Raw genomic sequence first — 26,356 nt, 5'->3', positions numbered from 1 at the left:
CTTGTTTCCACGTCACAGACTCACAGTAAGACTTGACCCTGTTCCGATAATCGACCTCGCCTCTTTGCCCCATGTTTTGGATACTGTTGCCTTTTTTGGATTGCCTGCCTGTGTACCGACCTATGCCCGTATATTAAACCTCTCTTTTTGGAAACTGTCCATTTGTTTTGGAGTCGTGCATTTTTGGGTCCTATCCTCTGTTCCGTTCATGACAGTTCCCGCTCTTTTCAAGCAGTTTTCCTTCTCCAATGTGTTACTATGGCATTTCCTTCGAATTACATGATCGTCTCGAGCTAAATTTGGCCAAGTGATGTTCAGTGTGAGGGGTTGCTATGTACAATAAATCTCCAAAGTAATTATGCTGATTGTACTTTATGAAAAAACACCTCTGCTTCCCTGGAACTGTATAAAAAGCGAGCAGCAGCAGGGGGGTTTTAGATAGGAGGTAAATACCCTGCCGGTCGCTCGTTTGATGTGAGTCCATCTTTATGACTGTCATCATGTCCCTGCACCTGCCTGTACTGACAGCTTGTCAAACATACTGTACGTAGGGTACAGCGCTACTCTTAACTCAGGATGCCCTGCGGGACCTGATATGTCTTAATTGGGACACTGCCTCATTATGGCACTATGTGACCATCACACATCTCCCAGATACCTTCCGCACTGTCAATGATGTGCATACTCCTCCATCCCTCATTTGTGCTCTCACACACACGCACTCACATACCTTTTGGGTGCAATAAAAGATGCGACCAGAGTCGTCGGCTGCTGACAGGGAACTTGACACTGAAACCTGTTGTTATTGGAAGGCTGCCTACAACATTGTTCATTACTCACCAAGCTTGTCGTCTTAGACAGCGGAGAACAGCGGCCTTATTAAGTAGAGACCTGGAGCAGCCTTAGGGACACACACACACACACAGGGGTCCCCGCAAAGTTTTAAACCAAGAGGTTGGGGCCGACAGCCAAAATTCTAAACTTAGTGGTGATGGCAGATTTTGCTGAATTCTGAGTGGGACATGGCCGTCAAGCTGTGGAAAGGGAAAAGAGGGGGGCGTGGGGGGTGGAACTGTTTCTCCCTCGGACAGGATCCCGCCGATATTGATCGAAGCCGCTGATGTCTGTCTGGCTTATTGTATAACTTGCACAAGAACACATTCAATGCTCCCGACACTGCTGAACCTGGAGCCCTGTTTCCATAGTAACTCATTTCTCAGTGCCTCTAAACATAGCCCTCTTGACTGACTGCAGCTCTGCTCAGATCATCAAGCACAGCAGAAGAGGAGCGAGGTGTATGGAGTATGGACAATAATGTTTCAGACTTGAGGCGATGACACCATTTGCTAGCTAGTCCAATATGTTATGGTGTAATGGCGCTCCAAACTATGGTGAAAGCGCTAAAAGAACAGTGAAAAGAAACAGGAGGTACATAAAATAGGTTTTTATTCCACAAGATAGTCATCCATCTTCCAAAAAAGCAACACAAACAAGCCATTGCTTGTTCAATGGTATGTTTCTAATTTATCACCTAGCTCACCTGCAACATTGCACTAAGTTTGCAAAATCTGAAAATAGCAACGCATCTCTGAAGCAACCTGCTCCATTTACGCCTCAAGCAAAAAGGGGGCTGCAATAAATCAAACCCCCCATACACTTGTGATGGTTCGGGGACGAGAGGGGGATGTGCTTGCTGTCCCTGTTCGCTATTGCCATGGAAAAAAAAATTCCGGATAACAAAGTAGTTTGGCCTTTTGTTTCCAATAACAAAGAAAAATCATGATGCATCTTGTGAGTGCCAGTTGGGACTCAACAATGCACCTCAGTGAGCGCTGAGCGTCATTTCTTGATGAAGAATCTGCTGATGTCTGACGCAACCTTGTTGGCTGCGGCGCTCTTCCTCATCTGGCTCCTCTCCTTGGCCTGCTGAGCCGTCCTCTATTGAAGAGAAAAATAATAAAACATGGTTTGTCTTATTTTACATTTAAGTGTGACATTCATACGAAATGAATCTACTTTTCCTTAAATCCAAATTTTGGTTGACACGACTTTCTTCATTTCTCATTTCATCATTTTTTGAGGGGAACTGGTGTAAATTAGATTATTTCTGACACCTTGATGGGAGAAATGTTTTTTTAAAATACCAGATAATGCATGGAAAACCTCTGAAGTCAAATTAATATCTGAAGTCAAATTAAGCGTTCTACTAAAACCTTTGGGAATAATATGCATCATAAAACACCAATGCACATTAAGTCACACGAGACTTCTGTATATCTTTTGGGACTTCAACTCTTTTGGTATTTTGGCTGAGGCACTCCACAGAAAGATATTAAGACCCTGATGAAACCAAAACAGTCGCTGGTGTGACATTAAAGCACATTTCAGAAGAGACTTTTATTTTGACATCCCTGCTCTCTAATGTCTCTTTTGAGGAATCGTGTGTGATTACTAGATACACAACAAAGGCCCTCGACACACACACACGGCCTTTTGCAGCCGATGCTATACATCACCACGACATAGCCGCCTACTGGGATGCTATTACTGGCAAGAGAAGGCTGACCATGTATCACATTACTGCCACCTTAGATGATCTTCAACATGAGGGATGCAACTTTTTTTCTAACTAGGATAAAAGAGAGCTCTGGCTGTGGTGCACCTACAAAATAAAGATGGACAAATGTATTTTCTTGTAGTGTTGAGTGATGCACATACAGCTCTGTGGCAAACGCTGCAGAGTGTTTGCAGGTTGTCCAGAGAGCACTGTCCTCCACCGCTGTAGACAGGACGGATGTGGTCCACTTGCCAGAAATCGCCTTCCACTGGAGCACGGATCATCTCGTTCAGCTGCACACACACGCAAACGCACACACACAGACACACATTGAATCACAAAACGGAGCAACACTGTCGGATGTTCGCTCATACTGCACCAAATTGCCAAAAACAAGCTGTGATTGCACTTCCCTCCCAAACCATCCATCTATGCTGAAGTTGATTTTTCCCAACAGAGGTGATGTGTTTAGCTCTCGCTGAGCGTCACACTCGCCTAAAGCCTTATTTTATGACACACACACACACCTACTTGCGCTGCGAAACACTCAAATTGAACAGATATGTGCACCTTAGAGGCACATTGCAGATGTGCTTCATCAAAACTGAAGCCAAAAACAAATAGAGAGCACTCATGACAGCACAGAGCAGGAAATAAAAAATGCAGTTAATGTGAAGTTCTCTGTATCCCGAGACGTGTTCATGTGATGTAACAATCGCTTTTGGAGCTGATAACTTTTTAATGCAATTATGTGATGATGACACCTACATGGCATGAAATAAATTTTAAAAAGGCTCCTAAAATGTCATAATTGTAGATTATACTGATGTAGTTTTTAAGTTTGAACTTTATATCAATGAAAGCAGACTAACAACAGACTCTTGTTTTTCTGTCAAAGCACGCAAGATGCAATTTGCTGCTTTGTGACCTCCTCCGCGAGTGCTAGCAGGGTTTTGAATCCCAATCAAGGAAATTACCATTCTTGCTTGCACTCCTTGCATAAGATTCAACCGTTCCTCTGTTTCTTCATTTCTGTGCATGGCCAGTGCCAGTGTGAGATTAATGAAAACTGGAACCGTAAGCTACCACAAGGAACCACGAGTGTAGTAGTCGCTGAACAAACTTAAACATCCTGATTGGTTTGACTTACATAGCCCCATCTATGGCTGTAGCCAATGTGCAGTGAAAGTCTTATAGCAGCAACACTTTGACAAACTAATGTCTGATTGACATATATTATCATCAAGATTGAATTCACAGATTTGTTTCTAAATACATGTGCGTTTGAAGATACTCGCTAAACACGTGCAAAGACTGAGAACCACAATGCCTCCAGAAAGTATCCACACGCCTTCACTTTTTCCACATTTTGCTATGTTACAGATTTATTCTAAAGCTGATGAGTACAGTTTTCTTTTAAAAAAAAATCTACATACAGAAGAAGAATCACCTTTATTGTCATGAACATGCATGCACACGAAATTTGTTCTCTGCATTTTACCCATCACAGTGAACGCACACACTTGTTAGTGAAACACACTGGAGCAGGGGGTAGCTGAAGCACCTGGGGAGCAGTTTGGGTTATCAGTGTCTTGCTCAAGGACACCACAGCTGTGAGTCTGGGGGATGTTGGCAGATGGTCTGGTCGGGGTCTAGACCATATGTCCCCCACGGTGGCAGGCGATGATCTTAACCATTGGGCCATGGCTGCCCCCGTAATATCCCATAATGAGTAAAAACCATTTTCAGACATTTGTGCAAATTGTCTTAATATTTTGTTGAAGCACCTTCGTCAGCAATCACAGATTAAGTCTTCTATGGTATGTCTCTATGAGCTTGGCACACCTGTTTGTGGGGCATTTTATTTATTTATTTATTTTTATTCTTCTCTGCAGAGCCAAGGTCAGTCAGGTTGGATGGGCACCGTCGGTGGGCAGCGATTTTAAGGTCTTTCCAAAGATGGTCGATTGGATTCAATCCAGGCTTTGGCTGGGCTACTCAAGGACATTCATAGGCTGCTCCAGAAGCCACTCCTTTGATATTTTGGCTGTGTGCTTTGGGTCATTGTCGTGTTGGAAGGTGAATCGACGCCCTAGTCTGAGTTCCACAGCACTGTGATGAATATACGGACAGTGTCCCATCCTACATCAGTTTCTGGGAAGATGTGTGTGTACCAACAAAGACATTTCGCACGTTCAATAACAACAAGCCGTGGTTCACTGCCAAACTTAAACAACTTCGCCAGGTTAAAGAGGACACCTATCAGAGAGGGGACAGAGCCTTGCACAATCGTGCTGCAAATTATCTGACAAAATAAATTAACATTGCAAAGAGAAATTATGCAGAAAAGCTTGAAAAAACAGTTACTGGTGAGGATTAAAATCGCTAACCATCTACAAACGACCACCCCCCAAGCGGAGAACAGAAGATCAATCAATCAATATCTCAATCAAGCTGATGACTTGAACACCTTCTACTGCGGATTTGAAAAAGACACTTTCAAACCCCACATCAACCCAGCCGTACCACTGACCATCATGGCACCTCTGACTTCTGCGTTGACCATTCATGAACATCATGTGAGACGCATCTTCAAACTACAAAAGATCAACAAAGCGGCAGGCCCAGATCTTGTGTCCCGTCCTGCCTCAAAATTTGCATGGACTAGCTCACTCCAGTCTTCACACAGATCTTCAATAGATCTCTGGAACTGTGCGAAATACCATCCTGTTTCAAAAGCTCCACCATCATCCCAGTCCCCAAGTAACCTGCAATCTCGGGTCTGAATGACTAAAGGCCTGTCGCCCTGACATCTGTGTTCCTGAAGTCATTTGAACGCATCATGCTAGAACACCTCAACAGCATCATAGGACCCGTGCTGGCCCCCCTGCAGTTTGCCGACCGAGCAAACAGATCTGTTGATGATGCAGTCAACATGGGACTGCACTTCATCCTAGAACACCTCCACGGCGCGGGGACCTACGCGAGGATCCTGTTCGTGGACTTCAGCTCTGCGTTCAACACCATCATCCCCGAACTCCTCTCCTCCAAGCTTCTCCAGCTCAGCGTCTCGCCTGCCATCTGCCAATTGATTTACAGCTTCCCGATGGACCGGACACAGCAGGTGAGTCTAGGGGACACCACCTCATCCACACGCACCATAAGTGGCGCCCCAAGGATATGTCCTCTCTCTGCTGCTCTTCTTTCTCTACACGAATGACTGCACCTCAACGCACCGGCTCTCAAACTCCTGATGTTTGCAGACGACACCAAAGTCATCGGCCTCATCAAAGACGGTGACGGGTCTGCGTATCAACAGGAAGTGGAGCGGCTGGAGCTTTGGTGCTGCCAACACAACATGGAGCTGAACACGTTCAAGACTGTAGAGATGATCGTGGACTTCAGGAGGCATCCTTCACCACAGCTGCCCCTCAGGCTCTCCAACTGCCCTGTGTCAACTGTCGAGACCTTCAAGTTCCTGGGAATTACACTCTCTCAGGACCTGAAGTGGGAGACCAACGTCAACTCCATTCTCAAAAAGGCCCAGCAGAGGATGTACTTCCTGCTGCTTCTGAGGAAGCACGGCCTGCCACAGGAGTTGTTGAGGCAGTTCTACACAGCAGTCATTGAATCAGTCATTGTGTTCATCCATCGCAGTCTGGTTTGGTGCTGACACAAAAAGGGACAAACTCCAATTGCAACGGAAAATAAGGACTGCCAGAAAAATGGTCGGTACCCCCCCTACCCACCATTGAGGACTTGCACGCTGCCAGAATTAAGACAAGAGCATGAAAAATCCTCTTGGACCCTCCACATCCTGGTCACCACCTCTTCCAGCTCCACCCCTCAGGTAGGCACTATCGAACAATGCGGGTTAAAAAAAAAAAAAAAGAAAATGTATGATAGCAAAAACTGGACTATTTATTTACTTAATTATACATGATTGTAACAAAAAAAAGTTAGTGCCATAAACTGCGGCAATGTAAACATTGAGGTGACAGACTTCTCATCTGTGCTATAAAGCAGAAATTAAATAATAACATAAAGTAAAAACAAAAACTATCTCACTCTGCCCAGGAGTCGCCACACCTGCTGCACACCCAGCGCTCTCTGCGCAGCCAAGTTAACAGTGTGCATGAAGCACCACTCCCCAGAGGTGTGGACTCAAGTCACATAACTTCGACTCGAGTAATGAATATGATGACTTTAGTCTTGACTTGACGATATGTTAAAAGACTTGTAACTCAACTTGGACTGCAACAGCAACGACTCGTGACTTCACTTGGACTTGAACCCACTGACTTGAAAAGGCTTGCAATCTTTACCAAAGCACTGAGTAACCAACACTTCAGAGGTTTGTCTTTCTATAGCAAAATGTGCAACTTATTGTTTTACTACAGGAAACTATAATAAGTGACAAGATAATGCTGAAGGTCTTAATGATAATATATTTGGTCAAAGTGTCCCACCCCTCCTTGAGCAGTCACCTTGTCGTGGTGGAGGGGTTTGTGTGTCCCAGTGATCCTAGGAGCTAAGTTGTCTGGGGCTTTATGCCCCTGGCAGGGTCACCCATGACAAACAGGTCCTAGGTGAGGGACCAGACAAAGCACGGCTCAAAGACCCCTAATGATGACGACAAACAATGGACTTCGTTTTCCCTTGCCCGGACGCGGGTCACCGGGGCCCCCCACTGGAGCCAGGCCTGGTGGTGGGGCTCGAAGGCGAGCACCTGGTGGCCGGGCCTGCACCCATGGGGCCCGGCCGGGCACAGCCCGAAAGGGTAACGTGGGTCCCCCTTCCCATGGGCTCACCACCTGTGGGAGGGGCCATAGGGGTCGGGTGCAGTGTGAGTTGGGCGGTGGCCGAAGGCGGGGACCTTGGCGATCCGATCCCCGGCTACAGAAGCTGGCTCTAGGGACGTGGAATGTCACCTCTCTGGCAGGGAAGGAGCCCGAGCTGGTGTGTGAGGTCGAGAAGTTCCGACTAGATATAGTCGGACTCGCCTCCACACACAGCTTGGGCTCTGGTACCAGTCCTCTCGAGAGGGGTTGGACTCTCTTCCACTCTGGAGTTGCCCACGGTGAGAGGCGCCGAGCAGGTGTGGGTATACTTATTGCCCCCCGGCTCGGCGCCTGTACGTTGGGGTTCACCCCGGTGGACGAGAGGGTAGCCTCCCTCCGCCTTCGGGTGGGGGGACGGGTCCTGACTGTTGTTTGTGCCTATGCACCAAACAGCAGTTCAGAGTACCCACCCTTTTTGGAGTCCTTGGAGGGGGTGCTGGAGAGCGCTCCCGCTGTGGATTCCATTGTTCTCTTGGGGGACTTCAATGCTCACGTGGGCAATGACAGTGAGACCTGGAAGGGCGTGATTGGGAGGAACGGCCCCCCCGATCAGAACCCGAGCGGTGTTCTGTTATTGGACTTCTGTGCTCGTCATGGATTGTCCATAACGAACACCATGTTCAAGCATAAGGGTGTCCACACGTGCACTTGGCACCAGGACACCCTAGGTCGCAGTTCGATGATCGACTTTGTGGTCGTGTCATCGGACTTGCGGCCACATGTCTTGGACACTCGGGTGAAGAGAGGGGCGGAGCTGTCAACTGATCACCACCTGGTGGTGAGTTGGCTCCGATGGTGGGGGAAGATGTCGGTCCGACGTGGCAGGCCCAAACGTATTGTGAGGGTCTGCTGGGAACATCTGGCAGAATCCCCTGTCAGAAGGAGTTTCAACTCCCACCTCCGACAGAACTTTGCTCATGTTCCGGGGGAGGCTGGGGACATAGTGTCCGAGTGGACCATGTTCCACGCCTCCATTGCTGAGGCGGCCGACCGGAGCTGTGGCCGTAAAGTGGTCGGTGCCTGTCGTGGCGGCAATCCCCGAACCCGTTGGTGGACACCAACGGTGAGGGATGCCGTCAAGCTGAAGAAGGAGTCCTATTGGGCCTTTTTGGCCTGTGGGACTCCTGAGGCAGCTGATGGGTACCGGCTGGCCAAGCGGAATGCAGCTCTGGTGGTCGCTGAAGCAAAAACTCGGGTATGGGAGGAGTTCGGTGAGGCCATGGAGAAAGACTTCCGGATGGCTTCGAGGAAATTCTGGTCCACCATCCGACGTCTCAGGAGAGGAAAGCAGTGCACCACCAACACTGTGTATAGTGGGGATGGGGCGCTGCTGACCTCGACTCGGCACGTTGTGAGTCGGTGGGGAGAATACTTCGAAGACCTCCTCAATTCCACCGACACGCCTTCCCATGAGGAAGCAGAGTGTGGGTTCTCTGAGGCGGGCTCTCCTATCTCTGGGTTTGAGGTCACCGAGGTAGTTAAAAAGCTCCTCGGTGGCAGGGCCCCGGGGGTGGATGAGATTCGCCCGGAGTTCCTAAAGGCTCTGGATGTTGTGGGGCTGTCCTGGTTGACACGCCTCTGCAACATCGCGTGGACATCGGGGACAGTGCCTCTGGATTGGCAGACTGGGGTGGTGGTCCCCCTTTTTAAGAAGGGGGACCGGAGGGTGTGTTCCAACTACAGGGGGATCACACTGCTCAGCCTCCCTGGTAAGGTCTATTCAGGGGTGCTGGAGAGGAGGGTCCGTCGGGAAGTCGAATCTCAGATTCAGGAGGAGCAGTGTGGTTTTCGTCCTGGCCGTGGAACAGTGGACAAGCTCTACACCCTCAGCAGGGTCCTCGAGGGTGCATGGGAGTTCGCCCAACCAGTCTACATGTGTTTTGTGGACTTGGAGAAGGCGTTCGACCGTGTCCCTCGGGGAGTCCTGTGGAGGGTGCTTCAGGAGTATGGGGTACCGAACCCCCTGATACGGGCTGTTCGGTCCCTGTACGACCGGAGTCAGAGTTTGGTCCGCATATCCGGCAGTAAGTCGGACTCGTTCCCGGTGAGGGTTGGACTCCGCCAAGGCTGCCCTTTGTCGCCGATTCTGTTCATAACTTTTATGGACAGAATTTCTGGGCGCAGCCAAGGCGTAGAGGGGGTCCGGTTTGGTGGCCTCAGTATTGCATCTCTGCTTTTTGCTGATGTTGTGGTTCTGTTGGCTTCATCAAACCGTGAGCTCCAACTCTCACTGGAGCAGTTCGCAGCCGAGTGTGAAGCGGCTGGGATGAGAATCAGCACCTCCAAATCTGAGACCATGGTTCTCAGTCGGAAAAGGGTGGCATGCCCTCTCCAGGTCGGGGATGAGATCCTGCCCCAAGTGGAGGAGTTCAAGTATCTTGGGGTCTTGTTCACGAGTGAGGGAAGAATGGAACGGGAGATCGACAGACGGATCGGTGCAGCGTCTGCAATGACTCGGACTTTGTATCGGTCCGTTGTGGTAAAGAAGGAGCTAAGCCGAAAGGCGAAGCTCTCAATTTACCGGTCGATCTTCGTTCCTACCCTCACCTATGGTCACGAGCTGTGGGTCGTGACCGAAAGAACGAGATCCCGGATACAAGCGGCCGTAATGAGTTTCCTCCGCAGGGTGTAGGTAGGGTGAGAAGCTCGGTCATCCGGGAGGATCTCAGAGTAGAGCCGCTGCTCCTCCGCATTGAGAGGAGCCAGATGAGGTGGCTGGGGCATCTGATTCGGATGTCTCCCGGACGCCTCCCTGGTGAGGTGTTCCGGGCACGTCCCACCGGGAGGAGACCCCGGGGACGACCCAGGACACGCTGGAGAGACTACGTCCTTCGGCTGGCCTGGGAACGCCTCGGGATCCCTCCGGAAGAGCTGGATGAAGTGGCTGGGGAGAGGGAAGTCTGGGCGTCCCTGCTAAAGCTACTGCCCCCGCAACCCGACCCGGATAAGCGGTAGAAAATGGATGGATGGAAAGTGTCCCACACCATTACTGCTGATGTGTAGTTAATTCTCACTATCTTTAAACCGTTAACACCCTGTTGGGCACACTTTAGTAGATGAATTGACCAACAGGTCATTCTTTCACACACTACCTAAAGTAATGGTTTCCTAAAAAACAGTACTACATAATAAAGGTGACAGCTAAATAATGTATATATTCCAATAACCACTTTTAACATACACAGAAACGACAACGACATTTAACATAACATTTAGGGCGTTAATAATCCACATTGCATTGTGGGAATCGCGCGGCTTGACGTCACTTATCCTTGTTTTCCTTAGCATTAGCAGCTGGCTTTGTGAGCGATCATGCAAATAGTTACACGGCGGGCTGGCCGTGCGCTGTCTGGGCTTCCTGTACATTACAGTCTGGTTTAGTCAGTGTAGTGTTCTCAAGAATCAGTCTTTTACTGTATATCTTTTTTTATTCACTTTATTTTCCAGTCGACCAGCACACAGCTATCATCTATTTGACATGAATCTACATTCTTCTTCGTGTCCTTTTCTTCACCACTTTTTGACATAATATTTTTATGTAGTGCCTCCTAGTGTTCCGACTGAGATACTACAGTTTGATAAAATTGTACCTTTATAACGAGACAAACTTGTGTTCCTCTTTTTTTATATTAATGCCTCATGATTTTAAAACTCACAAGAAATGCCAAGTTTAAACTTAAATCTATTTAGATTTGTTTTTGAAATTGCCTCACGAGAAATGTTTGTAGACAAGAAAATGCAGTTTCCTGCTATATGCACAACGTGAATTTAAGGAAAATACTGTTGATTATCTAAAAGAGGAAACCAATTGGTCGTTCATTATTAAGTGAACGGTCTCATTTTCTCTTGTGTATTCATAACTGCTCTTTAACAAAGCAAAAATATATTTAATCCTTATACTGGATTATTCTGATAGAATTGTCAGTAGAATACTCAATTACTAATTGCATTTATTCATAGAATAACTGAAAATGTCGATCGCCGGCTAACTGGTTAGCATATCCGCCTCACAGTTCCGAGGACCGGGGTTCAAATCCCGGCCCCACCTGTGTGGAGTTTCCATGTTCTCCCTGTGCCTGGGTGGGTTTTCTTTGGACACTCCGGTTTCCTCCCACATCCAAAAAATATGCGTGGTAGGTTGATGGAGACTCCAAATTGCCCGTAGGTGTGAATGTGAGTGTGAATGGTTGTTTGTTTCGTGTGCCCTGCAATTGGCTGGCGACCAGTTTAGGGTCTACCTCGCCTCTCGCCCGAACATAGCTGGGATAGCCTCCAGCACGCCCGTCAACCTAGTGAGGATAAGCGGTGAAGGAAATGGATGGATGGATGGTACTATCGATCGGTTTTGGAGGGGCAATAAACTAAGCCCCCCCTTTCATGATTGGCTTTGAAGGTGCAAAAATGTTGATCAGCCCCCTAGTTTCTTATAAAGGTTCAATGTACTTGTTTATCAAATTTGTTTTGATAAATAAGTATGAATTTTAAAATATATTAAATAAAATATAGTGAATTAATATGTACACATTAATTCAATATAAATATTACATATATAAAAATATATTTTTATTTTGTTGGTGAAATGACTCAAAAGAACTTGAAACTCAAAGTGTAGGACCTGACTCGGGGCTTGCATGTCTTGAATTGGGACTTGACTCGGGACTTGAGGGCAAAGACTTGAGACTGACTTGTGACTTGCAAAGCAATTACTTGGTCCCACCTCTGCCACTTCCACAACATTTAGCAATGTTTTTCGCATTGTTTGTGGTCACGAATAAACAAGCCGCTTCCAGTATTTCGAGACGGGTCTGGTATTTCTGGCTCAGCTGTGTATGTTCGGAGGACGGTGTTGGCTATTTGTCAATTCTTTGTGATAAAGTGTGCTCAGAAAATGGATGGATGGATGGATAATAATATTGATATTAATTATATGAAGTTTGTCAGCGGGCGGCACAGTGTACGACTGGTTAGCACGTCTGCCTCACAGTTCTGATGACCCGGGTTCAAATCCCGCCTTGCCTGTGTGGAGTTTGCATGTTCTTCCCGTGCCTGCGTGGGTTTTCGCCGGGTAGTCCGGTTTCCTCCCATATCCCAAAAACATGCATGGTAGGTTAATGGAAGACTCTTGCCCGTAGGTGTGAATGTTGAGTGCGAATGGGTGTTTGTTTATTTGTGCCCTGCGATTGGCTGGCGACCACTTCAGGGTGTACCGCAACTCTCACCCAGAGTTAGCTGGGATAGGCTCTAGCACGCCCGCGACCCAAGTGACGATAAGCAGTACGGGAAATGAATTAATGTAAGTTTGGTAGCACTTAATGTGAGCGCATATGGCTGTATGTGGAATTGAGGCTCACAGCCTGGGAGTGGAAAGGATCGTGGTGCAGTTCTGCCATTTCAAAGACAACATAGGATCGTGCATATGAAAACCGTGATTATCGAAACGTTACAGCCCTACGGCTAAGCATTCATAGCAACATCGCATGACGCCCTTGAACGGCGATCCTATTAAGGCTGCACATATACATTATATTGTACTTTAACATGTTTTATGAAACCATAAAGCTTGAGAGACAGAATAGCAATAAAGGAAGGAGCGAATTCTGACAGAGGACATGGGCGGAAAAATATGTGAGGGGGATATTAAGCACCAGCTCTAATTCACCTGTGCCCTCCGCGCCCTTTTTGGTGAGAATGACTGCAAAAGCATCGCTATTTCAGCCACAGCTCCATTATAATATATAAACAAAATTAAGTATTGCTGTAAAACACAGGGCGGCACGGTGGACGACTGGTTAGAGCGTCTGCCACACAGTTCTGAGGTCTGGGGTTCAATTCCCTGCCCGCCTATGTGGAGTTTGCATGTTCTCCCCGTGCCTGAGTGGGTTTTGTCTGGGCAGTCCGGTTTCCTCCCACATCCCAAAAACATGCACGTTTGGTTAATTGACAACTCTAAATTGCCCGTAGGTGTGAATGTGAGTGTGAATGGTTGTTTATTTGTATGTGCCCTGCGATTGGCTGGCAACCAGTTCAGGGTGTACCCCGCCTCCTGCCCGATGACAGCTGGGATAGGCTCCAGCACGCCCGCGACCCTAGTGAGGAGAAGCGGCTCAGAAAATGGATGGATGTAAAACACAACAAAACTATGCTTTTATATACTCTATTAGCATGACTAGGTGGCGGCCGCTGGCTCTAAACCTGGAAATGCAGTTCCAGCAGTGTGTGAAAGCTTATGTTTACAAAGTCGTCCTCCACAAAATGGGTTCGAACACAGCACAATTGTGGTTAGGAAATGCTTTGGAATTTTGGCATTATTATGTAAAATTAAAATTACAATTATATTTTTCCTCAACTCCTCTGAGTTTGATGAGGAGCATTTTACAATGCACACAGCCATTTTTCCTAAGTGTGTAGATGGATGGATGTGTAGCTACCACTAAATGGGCAGGTACTTGAATAGTTAGTAACTTTCTAGATCAAAAACTGATCTGGTCGCTTTGCAAGCCTTACGCAGCATTCAATCGACAAACCACATAGATGTCAAACTTAAACCATGTCACAGATTCATTTTGACCAATGTTATTATACATAAAACATTTGAAAAATTAGAATTTCGATGGAAGGGGACCTTTAAGCCTGATTTTATTTACTTGGCAATGATTTCATCCTGATAAAAAACGAATGCACGCAATTTCTGCTCAGGGGGAACGGGCTAATAAGAAGACAAAAACTGGAAGTTCAAAGAAGAACCACGAGAGGGCAGAAAGTAATGTCTCACTGGTGCTGCTTTCTAGCACACTTTGCCTCCAAGCTAGAAGGCTTCCAGAACCTGATTCAGTGGCATTATTAGGCCTGTTTTAGTAAAATAACTTCAGCAAAATATGCATTTTGTGCTCACGCACTACATTTGCTCAAATCCTGTGCATCTCCTGGGGGCTTAGCCCTCCTATCCATAAAACCTAGTGACACCCCTGACCATATTCACTGTAAAGTGGTGTGATAACACAACAAAACAACCATATTGACCACATTTGAAGAGACAAAGAACACAAATCAATTAAGAACTAAAGATGAAGGAAGAGAAGTCTTACAAGGATTTGGACACCAAAAATCAATTTGCCCAATTTGAGTGCTTCTTTGCTGACATTAAGGCAGTGAGGTGGAATTGATCCCAAAAGATATAAAGAGCAGGCCAGAACACAGGGGCAGAGTTCACATCATACACGCACACATGCCTGATCTCACACAAACTAAAATAGATTTGAAATGCTCACATGGCAAACCACAGCGATGTGCAGCAGGAAACACACACAATACAAAAGAACCCCCAGAATGAACTGAAGAATGAGGTACTAATCTTAAGGCTTTTCCACCACTACGCCATTTTATCATGTGGCTGAGTTTGTATCCTCTAAACCTCACAGCATCGTTTGGCACTGATGCTGCTGCCGCCGGCACTGGGAAGAAGGTCGGGGGATATATGTGTGTGTGTGTGTGTGTCAAAAGAAGCAGGCAATGAGGAGGTTGCAGGGGCTGCAGGATAACAGCCAAGCCAAATCAAACAGGCTTACTGGTCATGGCCTGGCACAGGAAGGAAAATCAATGGGCCCAGCAATCAATTTACTGGGAGCTGGCCCCATCTAGTGAAGATCTGTCTGTGTGTCTGTGTGTGTGTGTGTGCGTGCACGGTATTTATAGTTTTGTGCTTTTGTCCAACCTGTTTGAGTGACAGCTGGGCGAGCCAAGTGTTCTCCAGCATCTCCTTGCGCTGAGATGGCGGTGCATCGCGGACCTTAACAAATATGTCGTGGGCATGGAGGCCGCACTGCTGACAGATGCCCCGCTCCGCCTCTAGCACTCGCGAGCGCATGTACGTCTGACTGGAGCGCAACTGGAACTCCTCCTGGCACCTACGGGGGCGGAGAAGATGGACTTGTCTGCATAGCGTGACACATGGAGTGACAGAATATCTTCGATAAACACCAGCTTCAATTCAATAAAACAATATATAGACAAAATAATTGGGACACCTGGCTTCATCTACAGAAAATGAAAATGGAGAATCATCTCCCAAGTTACCATGCAAGCCTTTACAGACCTTGCTTTTTATTACGGGGCACTTGTACTGGATCAGAAAAAGACCTTCTCCAAACTACTTCACAAAGTATATAATTGTCCAATTTTCAAAAGGTCTTGGTTCTTTAAAGAGGTTAGCATGTCTGCCTAGGAGTTCTGAGGTTCTAGGTTCTTATCTCGGCTATAGCCTTCCTGTGTGGAGTTTGCATGTTCTCATGCTTGTGAGAGTGTTCTCCACTTATTCCGGCTATCTCCCACATTTCACAATCGAGCATGTTAAGTTAATTGACGACTCGAAATTGTCCATACAGTCGGTGTCAACATGATTGTGAATGCTTGATTGTCTTTATGTCCCTATGATTGGCTGGCAACCAGTCCAGAGTATACCCAGCCTGTCGCCCAAAGTCAGCTGGGATAGGCTGCAGCCCACCTGTGACCGGAATGAAGTGCTATAGGAAATGGATGGCTGGGGGAAAAAAATATAAATCTATTATTTGATATTAAACTTCATGTAAGAATTTTAGCAGCCTCTACCACTGCCTTTTTTCCCCTAAACGTACTTGTAGCAGCAGAATCGGGTGTCCCAGGCCCCGCCAGTGGTCAAGCAGGCCTTCTGGCAGGACAGACACAAAGGGACACCCTGGCAGTCCACCGCCTGCAGGAAGCCTGGTGTTGGATGCTCGACAACAACCTTCCCTGAGCTGCAAGATACATATGAGGGCAAATACAGCGTATGAATGCTTGGTCAAAAACAACCACAAACACTGGCTTTTAGCCATCCATCCATCCATCCATCCACACACAGTACCGCTTATCCTGTTCAGGGTCGCAGGGCGCTGGAGCCTACACCATCAATGACCACTGTTTTTTATTTTGGATAGAATAGTTGATTTTATAAAGTAGATGACGGGGTGCTGTGCTACAACATAAGAAACAATCACTTGTTGTCATAGCAAAAATTACTTAGAGTAAATAGTTTTGTTGAAAATAATTTGTTGATATTGATGATGAATGATGTCACAGGGCTTTACTCAGATTGACATGTTAGTACTTCATCAGATTCATAAGGCTGTTGACATTTTAGTAGGATAAAAGCACAAATCATTCTTATTAATACTGGAGATATCCAAATTTGTTAGAAAGGCTGAAGAGTACTGAAATAGTTACAGCTGCAGTATATTATATTGAAGACACCACTGATATGTGATGAATATTATTCATTATTTATATATTATTTGTGGCGGCACGGTGTATGACTCGTTACAGCGTCTGCCTCACAGTTCTGAGGTCCGGGGTTCAATTCCCGGCCCCGTCTGTGTGGAGTTTGCATGTACTTCCCGTGCCTGCGTGGGTTTTCTCCGGGCACTCCGGTTTCCTCCCACATCCCAAAAACATGCGTGGTAGGTTGATTGAAAACTCTAAATTGCCCGTAGGTGTGACTGTGAGTGCGGATGGTTGTTTGTTTATATGTGCCCTGCGATTGGCTGGCAACCAGTTCAGGGTGTACCCCGCCTCCTGCCCGATGATAGCTGGGATAGGCTCCAGCCCTCCCGCGACCCTTGTGAGGATAAGGGGCTCAGAGAATGGATGGATGGATATTATTTGTTTATTAAACAAACAGAGTCTGCTTAAACTAATACCACACACAAAAAAATCATGTTTTCATATTATTATTGAAAATAACGTAAACATTCACAGGACAGGGAGGACAAAGTAAGTGAACCCTTGGATTTAATAACTGGTTTAACGTCCTTTGGTAGCAACAACCTCCACCAAATGTTTCCTATCGTTGCAGATCAGATGTACACAACGATCAGGAAGAATATGGGACTTTTCTTCTTTACAAAACTGTTGCAGTTCTGCAAGATTCCTGGGATGTCTGGTGTGAGTAGCTCTCTTGAGGTCATGCCACAGCATCTCAGTCGGGTTGAGGTCAGGACTTTACATAAACACTTTTCTAAACCTGGAAACGGTTATCGAAGTATCTCTAAAAGTCTTAATGTTCATCAGTCCATGGTTAAACAAAGTGTCTATAAATAGAGAAAGTTCAGCACTGTAGCTTTTCTTCCGAGGAGAGGCCAGGCCGTCCTGCAAAGACGACAGCGCAGAATACTGAATGAGGTAAAAAAGAACCCTGGCGTGTCAGGTGAAGACTGGCAACTGGCCAAACAGCAACTGGCCTTTGAAGTTTGCTAAAGAGCACCTGGATGTTCCACAGCACGACTGGCAAAATAAAATGGTAACTAGGAAATGGACTGCACTTATATAGCACATATAGCAACACATATATATATATATAGCATCTACACCATCACAGTGCCCAAAGCGCTTTACAAAGCCTCACATTCATGCTGCCATGGAAAGCACTACCAGGCCTACTGCAAAATTAGGCTTTAGTGTCTTGGCCAAGGACACTTCGACATGCTGACAGTTGGAGCTCGGATTTGAACCGGCAACCCTTCGATCACTGGACAACCTGCTCTGCTAATAGAGCCCCTGAATATTCTATGGACAGATGAAACCATATTTTTATTATTATTATTATTTTTATTATTCTGATGTTTATTTCAAAATGCAGAAAAGGGTTTTCGGAGGCAGACAGAGGGACAGTGGACAAGGGGAATAGAGGTGCGAACCACAGCAGAGCAATAGTTAGTGTAGATATTGGAGCACAAGTAACGTTACAACAGTCAGATCATGTTATTGTGTGTGTGTGTGGGGGGGGGGGGGGGAATGATGTGGGAAATGAGCAAGGCAGTGCCACTGAGGAGTGGTGCGGTGGGATTCTCTTTAGTGTCTAAACATCTGTAAGAAGCTGTGGGTTGATATGTTAGTATAACCTGTGTTGCTATAAGTGGTCCTAGCACAAACAATTAAAGCCTATCGTGTGTCTATCGAACTTATTAGTGAATGAACACCATATCACATGCATGTTGCTCAACTGGTGTACGGAGTTGCTGAACCAGCCCATTGAGGAAGGGTGGGTCCGACTCCCTCTACCCGCAATTGGGGGGGCAAGCCAGCTTACATGCAGTGATTTCTCCAGATTCTCTGAACCTTTTGATGATATTATGGACCGTAGATGATGAAATCCCTAAATTCCTTGCAATTGTACATTGAGGAACATTGTCCTTAAACCGTTCAACTATTTTCTCACACACGTGTTCACAAAGAGATGAACCTCACCCCATCTTTGCTTGTGAATTATTGAGCAATTCAGGTAAGCTCCCTTTATACCTAATCATGGCACCCACCTGTTCCCAATTAGCCTGTTCACCTGTGGGATGTTCCAAACAAGTGTTTGATGAGCATTCCTTACCAACTCTGTTTTGCCACCTGTCCCAGCTTTTTTGGAACGTGTTGCAGACATAAAATTCTAAGTTAATGATTATTTGCTAAAAACAATAAGGTTTATCAGTTTGAACATTAAATATCTTGTCTTTGTAGTGTAATCAATTAAATATAGGTTGAACATGATTTGCAAATCATTGTATTCTGTTTTTATTTATGATTAACACAATGTCCCAACTTCATTGGAATTGGGGTTGTAATAACCCACTATTTCATCTAAATTTATAGATTTTCTCATAGTTACCTTATTTTATTCTAAATTTGAGCCAAGCGTGAAATGTATTTTATTTCCTTCTGTGCAAATTGTTAGCATGTATTTGCGAGAGTCGTTTTTATTTTCTTTATTTTTCCATTTTCCTAAATTGGCATTTTAGTTTGGGCATTTGCCACGTCATCCCAGCAGGATGCATGAGCCACGTAGGAGAGTGACAGATGGACTCCCTTTTTTCCCCATGGTTTCATGTTTTGAATTTCATACAGACCGATGCAGTAACAAAGAATCAGACAGTACAGAGAGATATGTCCTCACTGAATAAAACCCTAAAAAAAGGAATGCTGAGAAGATACCAAAAACTGGTACCAAGAGAACCGTGTGGTGCCAAAAATGTCTACGGATGAAAGCGGGACAGAAATAAGCTTCTAATGTTGTGCGCAAAATGAGAATGGTTGGGTTTATTTGGTGGGGGCACATACAAGTGGGCCTTTGAGCCAGGAAACAATGCAGCACGGCTCCGGCAAACAACCACGTTTACCATCAAACAAAGCCAGCTAGTGGATGAAGACATCAATCTTTTCTGTCACCTATATTCATAGTTTTATGGTTTTGTTGATTACCTCTGCAAAGAACAAGGTTGTGAAGTATTGTTTTAATTGCTGTTTGTTAGGCAAAAACTGTACAACTAATTCCCATGGAACTTTGTGGATGTGTGGCATGTGGCAAGCCAGAATTCTTTACGTTTTGGTGTATACCACAAAAATGTGCAGATACAATAATTTTGAACATTATAAGCCACTTGCATTGGGTGCATTGATCAACCAGATCCAAAAGGTGCAGCTATCTACACCGAAAAAGGTCTGAAGCGCTTAGCATGTTAATTAACAGCACAACTTGACAGAAACTAAGAGATCTCTTCTTAAAGAGAGATTAAAGATTAAAGATAAAATTAAGATTAAATTTAGTACTGTGCAGTGGTTCCTCGATTCATGGGTGCTTTGATTGACATACAGACGATTGGATTCGAGATACAAGCTGTCGCTTGACCAATTTTTTGCCTTGACTCGCGAGAAATTACTTGAGTAACGAGTGAGCTTCAGGTTTGCCACGTCTCCATTGAGGTGAAAAAGGTGGGGCAAATCAGGTGGGACCTTAAATATTACCTTTGTTTACAAACTACGCTCCCTGAAATCCATGCGGAATGCTCACTTGTGCGTTCTCTGTCTTGCATGCGTCCCGTATTTCAGGTCTATTCCTTTTTTTTTTGTGGGTGGTCGTGGGAGGGGGGGGTAAAATCAGCCCTCAGCATTGCTCCAAGAAAGTTAAACATAAAAGTGATTGCAGTTAAAAAAAATAAAAAATAAAAAGATGACAAGTGTACGCCTCCTCAGTCCCCACTACCGTATAGCTTGCTATGTAGCGGCAAGTGAGAGAGAGAAAGCGAGAATGAGAGCTCGAGGAGGACTACAAGGTACTCTTGAGGAAGGTCAGGCCATTTAAAGGCATACAACACATTTACTTGTGCGGGAGTGGTTTTCTGCTTAGATAAAATTGATAAAACCTGTTTTTCTTTCTGGCGGCACGGTAGCCGACTGGTTAGCACGTCTGCCTCACAGCTCTGAGGACCGGGGTTCAAATCTTGGCCTTGCCTGTGTGGAGTTTGCATGTTCTCCCCGTGCCTGCGTGGGTTTTCTCCCGGTACTTCGGTTTCCTCCCACATCCCCAAAACATGCGTAGTAGGTTGATTGAAGACTCTGAATTGCCCGTAGGTGTCTGTGTGAGTGCGAATGATTGCTTGTTTCTATATGCCCTGCGATTGGCTGGCAACCAGTTCAGGGGGTACCCCGCCTCTTGGTATAAGATAGCAGGGATAGGCTCCAGCACACCCGCTACCCTAGTGAGGATAAGCGGTAAAGAAAATGGATGGATGGACAGTTTGTCTTTCCATTCTCTTTCATTGTTTTATATTTATATTTTACAATGGAGTGCTATTTTTTCTACATTGAAAACATAACCGGCGGCAAGGTGGACGACTGGTTAGAGCATCTGCCTCACAGTTCTGAGGTCCGGGGTTCAATCCCCGGCCCCGCCTGTGTGGAGTTTGCATGTTCTCCCTGTGCCTGCGAGGGTTTTCTCCGGACACTCCGGTTTCCTCCCACATCCCAAAAACATGCTTGGTAGGTTGATTGAAGACTAAATTGCTCGTAGGTGTGAATGTGAGTGAGAATGGTTGTTTGTTTGTATGTGCCCTGCGATTGGCTGGCAACCAGTTCAGGGAGTACTCCGCCTCCTGCCCGATGATAGCTGGGATAGGCTCCAGCAAGCTTGCGACCCTAGTGAGGAGAACCGGCTCAGAAAATGGATGGATGAATGGAAAACATAACCGATTAATGGCATTTTCATTCATTTCAATTGGGAAAGTTGATATGAGTGATTTGAGTTACGAGCGTGATCACGGAGCAACTTACACTCCTAAGTCAAAGCACAGCTGTAGATGTTGTCTGCCCCAAAGGACAAGGCCTTAAACTCATGGCCTCTTTACACTGTCACGCCTTGCAGCCATAATCACACAATCCAGAGCTTTCTGCCATTGTACTTCCTCCAGCAGTTAAACTAAGCAAAAATACTAAGTGGCAACTTCACAGAGTAACATCTTGCACAAACATTGATGTCTAGTTTGTGTGTTTGCACGTTGCCTCTGCGGCCGCTCGCTTCTGGTTCGGGTGTTGAATATCTGCCAGTAGATTGCATTATGGTCTAAATGTACTGAATGAACACACACAGCAGGCCTTTGTGCCTTGCACAGAGGGCGGATGCAGGTCTCCATGGTGACAGCAATGGGAAGGGAAATGCATTCATTTGCAAAGAGGAAGGGGCACAATGAGACGAATCACCTTAATGGACAGATGATGAACGCTCATCTTTACAAGTTCTTGCTTTAACACTGAACAACATTTCATGAAAGGTTAAAAATTACGCAGAAATGACTGCTGGCACACTGGCAGCCCCCCGACCATCTTGTATAATGTATAATACCAAATCAGTTGGATACTTGCTGTAATATACAGTATATAGAAGACATATCATCCCTGACGTTTTGGATGTGGGTTTGCAGCAGTAGCTCAGTCCTTAAGGAGTTGTGGTTATACTGTAGGTTCAAGACACACTGCTAACTAAAAGCATACAAGCATTTTTATTTTGGTTTCTTACTCGGTAGGTATTTAACAGCAACACAAATGTTGAGCAGCGAAATTCCTCTTTTTAACGTACCTGTCTGAAGTGAGTGACATGAGTGATGAGGTCGACTTCCTCTTCCTGAAGAAGTCCTCGTTGGCAACCACCCGCACGCTGCCTCCCTCCTGCTGGGCCTTGCTCAGCGAAGCCTGGGCCACCTCATCCCGAGTGAGGTACCTGCAGAAATGGGACGATCGGGAGCCGTGAGGGATGATCACATAACGTAGTTTGTAAGGAGGGAGGCAAATCACTTAGGGCCCGAATTACTCAACGTTTGTGGGAGCAAAAAGGGCACAACCAGGTGTGAAGCTGATCTACTGACTGGGCTACCCAGGACTGCGCAGTTCTTTATGCATGTTTTGAGAGGAGTACAGTACAGTGGAACCTTGATTAAACAGATGGGGGGGGGCCCTATATAGCTGATTGTCTGTTACATTGAAGCAGTTTTTTTTGAGGCCATCAGTACCCATATTACTGTACAGTACAAAATTACTGTTTTGTAGTTTTTGTTTTTTCGTGGCCTAAAAACACCCATTGCTGTGCAAAACAAGCTTGAAAATGTTTGAAAGTTTCACATTTTATCCAATCTTACCACGCCATTGTGCTTGGCATTGTTCACGTACAGTACTTATCATTGGTGAGTCGCTTTCATGGGCCGCGAGGAATTAGTGTGCTTCCTAGTTCAAAATCTGTTGCCAAAGGCGAACGGCTTGGCAAAAATTTTGTACTGTTCCAAAAACAGCATTTTCCAGATTCCAGAGACTTGTGTTTTTTATTCCTTAGCAATAACACTGCCGTCATGCCGCTTTCTCTCTCGTTGCTGCGCTCTATGAGAAAATAGACAATAGATATAATCATCATGACATCGCCGCCATGTCAATCAATGCCCCACATTCAACATTGCCGCCACGTAGGCACGGGAGTCACGCCTAGTCATATTGCACTGTATATAAGCGACCCGGAAATACATCAGTCCCATTCTCTGCCTGCATTGCGCCACCGCGCCAGTAAACAACACCGTCCTATTCTGGAACTAACAGACTTTGCCAACGGCAGTTTAAGTGACAAATGGAAACTATTTTTGGTCACATTGGTCAGTCCCGACGGTCCATTTTATCCGATATCAGTATATCGGGTTACGTTTTATCTAGGTTCCACTGTATATGCAAAGAGATTAATTTAGCAAGAACAATATGATTTAGCAAAGCGAACACAAGTCGTGATGGTTGATTTCAAAATGGCCGGTGCAAACATGTAAGCATTTGTGTGCATGTAAGCATTTTTGAAATGCCACAAAACAAAAATTTGTGTGACGTGGTCTATTCAGCAATGCAAATTTGGAGTAATTATCTAAAGGATGAAATGCAGCCATTCACGAGAAGGAGTTGTGCCATATCACCTACCCACCTATGACACCTTCTTTCAACTCTGCATTTCATTGCGCCTGGGTCATTTTAGCACATTGTGATCATTCGGTTGTTAAGTCTGAAGTCATGTTTTAGGTGGAGTCACTTCCGGGTCCAGGAGGCACCAGGCTCCATCCACTCATCATTGTAAATAACAATGTCCGGACCCGTGAATCTATTTACAACCCCCAATTCCAATGAACTTGGGACATTGTGTTAAACAAATAAAAACAGAATACAATGATTTGCAAATTATGTTCAACCTATATTTAATTGAATACACTAAAAAGACAAGATATTTAATGTTCAAACTGATAATCTTTATTGTTTTTAGCAAATAACCATTAACTTAGAATTGAATGGCTGCAACACGTTCCAAAAAAGATGGGACATGTGGCAAAAAAGACTGAGAAAGTTGAGGAATGCTCATCAAACACCTGTTTGGAACATCCCACAGGTGAACAGGCTAATTGGGAACAGGTGGGTGCCATGATTGGGTATAAAAGGAGCTTCCCTGAACTGCTCAGTCATTCACAAGCAAAGATGGGGCGAGGTTCACCTCTTTGTGAACAAGTGTGTGAGAAAATAGTCGAACAGTTTAAGGACAATGTTCCTCAAGGTACAATTGCAAGGAATTTAGGGATTTCATTATCTATGGTCCATAATATCATCAAAAGGTTCAGAGAATATGGAGAAATCACTGCATGTAAGCGGCAAGGCCGAAAACCAACATTGAATGCCCGTGACCTTCGATCCCTCAGGCGGCACTGCATCAAAAACCGACATCAATGTGCTAAGGATATCACAACATGGGCTCAGGAACACTTCAGAAAACCAATGTCAGTAAATACAGTTCGGCGCTACATGAGTAAGTGCAACTTGAAACTCTACTATGCAAAGCAAAAGCCATTTATCAACACCCAGAAATGCCGCCGGCGTCTCTGGGCCCGATCATCTAAGATGGACTGATGCAAAGTGGAAAAGTGTTCTGTGGTCCGACGAGTCCACATTTCAAATTGGTTTTGGAAATTGTGGACGTCGTGTCCTCTGGGCGAAAGAGGAAAATAACCATCTGGACTGTTATGGACGCAAAGTTCAAAAGCCAGCATCTGTGATGGTATGGGGTTGTGTTAGTGCCAATGGCATGAGTAACTTACACATCTGTGAAGGCACCATTAATGCTGAAAGGTACATACAGGTTTTGGAGACACATATGCTGCCATCCAAGCAACGTCTTTTTCATTGACGCCCCTGCTTATTTCAGCAAGACAATGCCAAACCACATTCTGCACGTGTTACAACAGCGTGGCTTCGTAGTTAAAAGAGTGCGGGTACTAGACTGGCATGCCTGCAGTCCAGACCTGTCTACCATTGGAAATGTCTGGCGCATTATGAAGCTTAAAATACGACAACGGAAACCCCGGACTGTTGAACAGCTGAAGCTGTACATCAAACAAGAATAATTGCATCAACAAAGCTTCAACAATTAGTGTCCTCAGTTCCCAAACGTTTATTGAATGTTGTTAAAAGAAAAGGAGATGTTGTCATGGGTGTGTGTTCTGGTTGTTGTCTTCCCCCTGTCTTCGTACACACCTCCTCCCGAGAGCATCTTACCCACATGTGCCTCATTTACCCTAATTAACCAATGCATTTAACCTCGTGTCTCATTCTTTCGGGTCGCCAGTTCGTTGTAAAATGTCGTCGCGTTCCAGCATTCCTTGTTTCCACGTCACATACTCACAGTAAGACTAGACCCTGTTCCGATTATCGATCCTGCCTTTTTGCCTCACGTTTTTGGATGCAGCCACCTGCCACCTCCGCCGATGTCTGCCCACAGCTCTCTCTACCGGAGAGGTTCTCTGAAGATTCTGGGAATATTAAGCCATTCGTCACTCAGTGCGAACTCCACTTTGAGCTGCAGGCTGCTGTCTTCCCCACCGAGTGGGCAAAAATCGCTTTTGTCATTTCCCACCTGACTGGTCGTGCGGAGGTGTGGGCTACTGCTGAATGGAGCTGCAATTCCGCCGCGTGTCATTCGTGGGCTTTTTTCGTCAAGACTGGAGCAAATTTTTCAATTTTCCACATCAGATCGTGAGGCAGCTCGCTCCTTTGTCACTTTACAACAAGGCAAGCGCACGGTGTCAGATTACGCGATTGAGTTGCGCATTCTAGCAGCTGAGAGTCAGTGGAATAATAGGGCACTGCTCGATGCATTTTGTCAAGGACTATCTCCCACCGTCAAGGATCATTTGGTCCCGCTAGACCTGCCGACCGACTTGGACACTCTCATCGCTCTCGCCGTAAAAATCGACAAGAGGCTTTTGGATCGCATTAAGGAAGACCCTCCCCGGGTTCTTCCTAAAGTGACACTATATTCTCCTGATCAAGAAATTCATACACCTGTATTAATTGACTCTGGTTCTGACGCAAACTTACTCAGCTCCCTCCTCGTTAGACGGATGGACCTTAGAACCTTTCAAATAAAACGCCACTGCAACACCTATGCTGCAGACGGCAGTTTTAGGGGAAAGATCATTCACCGCACCCAAACACTCACATTGACATTTCCTGATTCTCACTCGGAATGCATTAGTTTTCATGTTTTTGACGCCATTAATCAATACCTTACTTTAGGGAACCCATGGTTGAAATTACATAATCCCCACATTGACTGGTTCTCTCG

The 26,356-nt window shown here is 45.7% G+C and overlaps 1 protein-coding gene across 3 annotated transcripts in view; it reads right to left on the bottom strand.

Annotated features, from left to right (window-relative positions):
* Window positions 1–1,429: 1,429 nt before the first annotated feature.
* The window catches only part of zranb3 (zinc finger, RAN-binding domain containing 3), a 162,750-nt gene continuing 137,823 nt past the window's right edge, over window positions 1,430–26,356 (bottom strand). For all 3 annotated transcript variants that reach the window (XM_061690995.1, XM_061690985.1, XM_061690977.1), the window contains 5 exons: window positions 22,304–22,444; window positions 16,029–16,169; window positions 15,110–15,302; window positions 2,719–2,850; window positions 1,430–1,938 (listed from right to left, as the gene is read on the bottom strand). In XM_061690995.1, coding sequence (XP_061546979.1) covers window positions 1,840–1,938; window positions 2,719–2,850; window positions 15,110–15,302; window positions 16,029–16,169; window positions 22,304–22,444 — 706 coding nt within the window. In that variant the 3' untranslated portion in view covers window positions 1,430–1,839. The remainder of the gene's footprint in view (window positions 1,939–2,718; window positions 2,851–15,109; window positions 15,303–16,028; window positions 16,170–22,303; window positions 22,445–26,356) is intronic.

The sequence above is a fragment of the Phycodurus eques genome, chromosome 1 (assembly GCF_024500275.1).
Source record: "Phycodurus eques isolate BA_2022a chromosome 1, UOR_Pequ_1.1, whole genome shotgun sequence".
Classification (NCBI taxonomy): Eukaryota; Metazoa; Chordata; class Actinopteri; order Syngnathiformes; family Syngnathidae; genus Phycodurus; species Phycodurus eques.
This window is presented reverse-complemented; position numbering and strand designations above follow the sequence as displayed.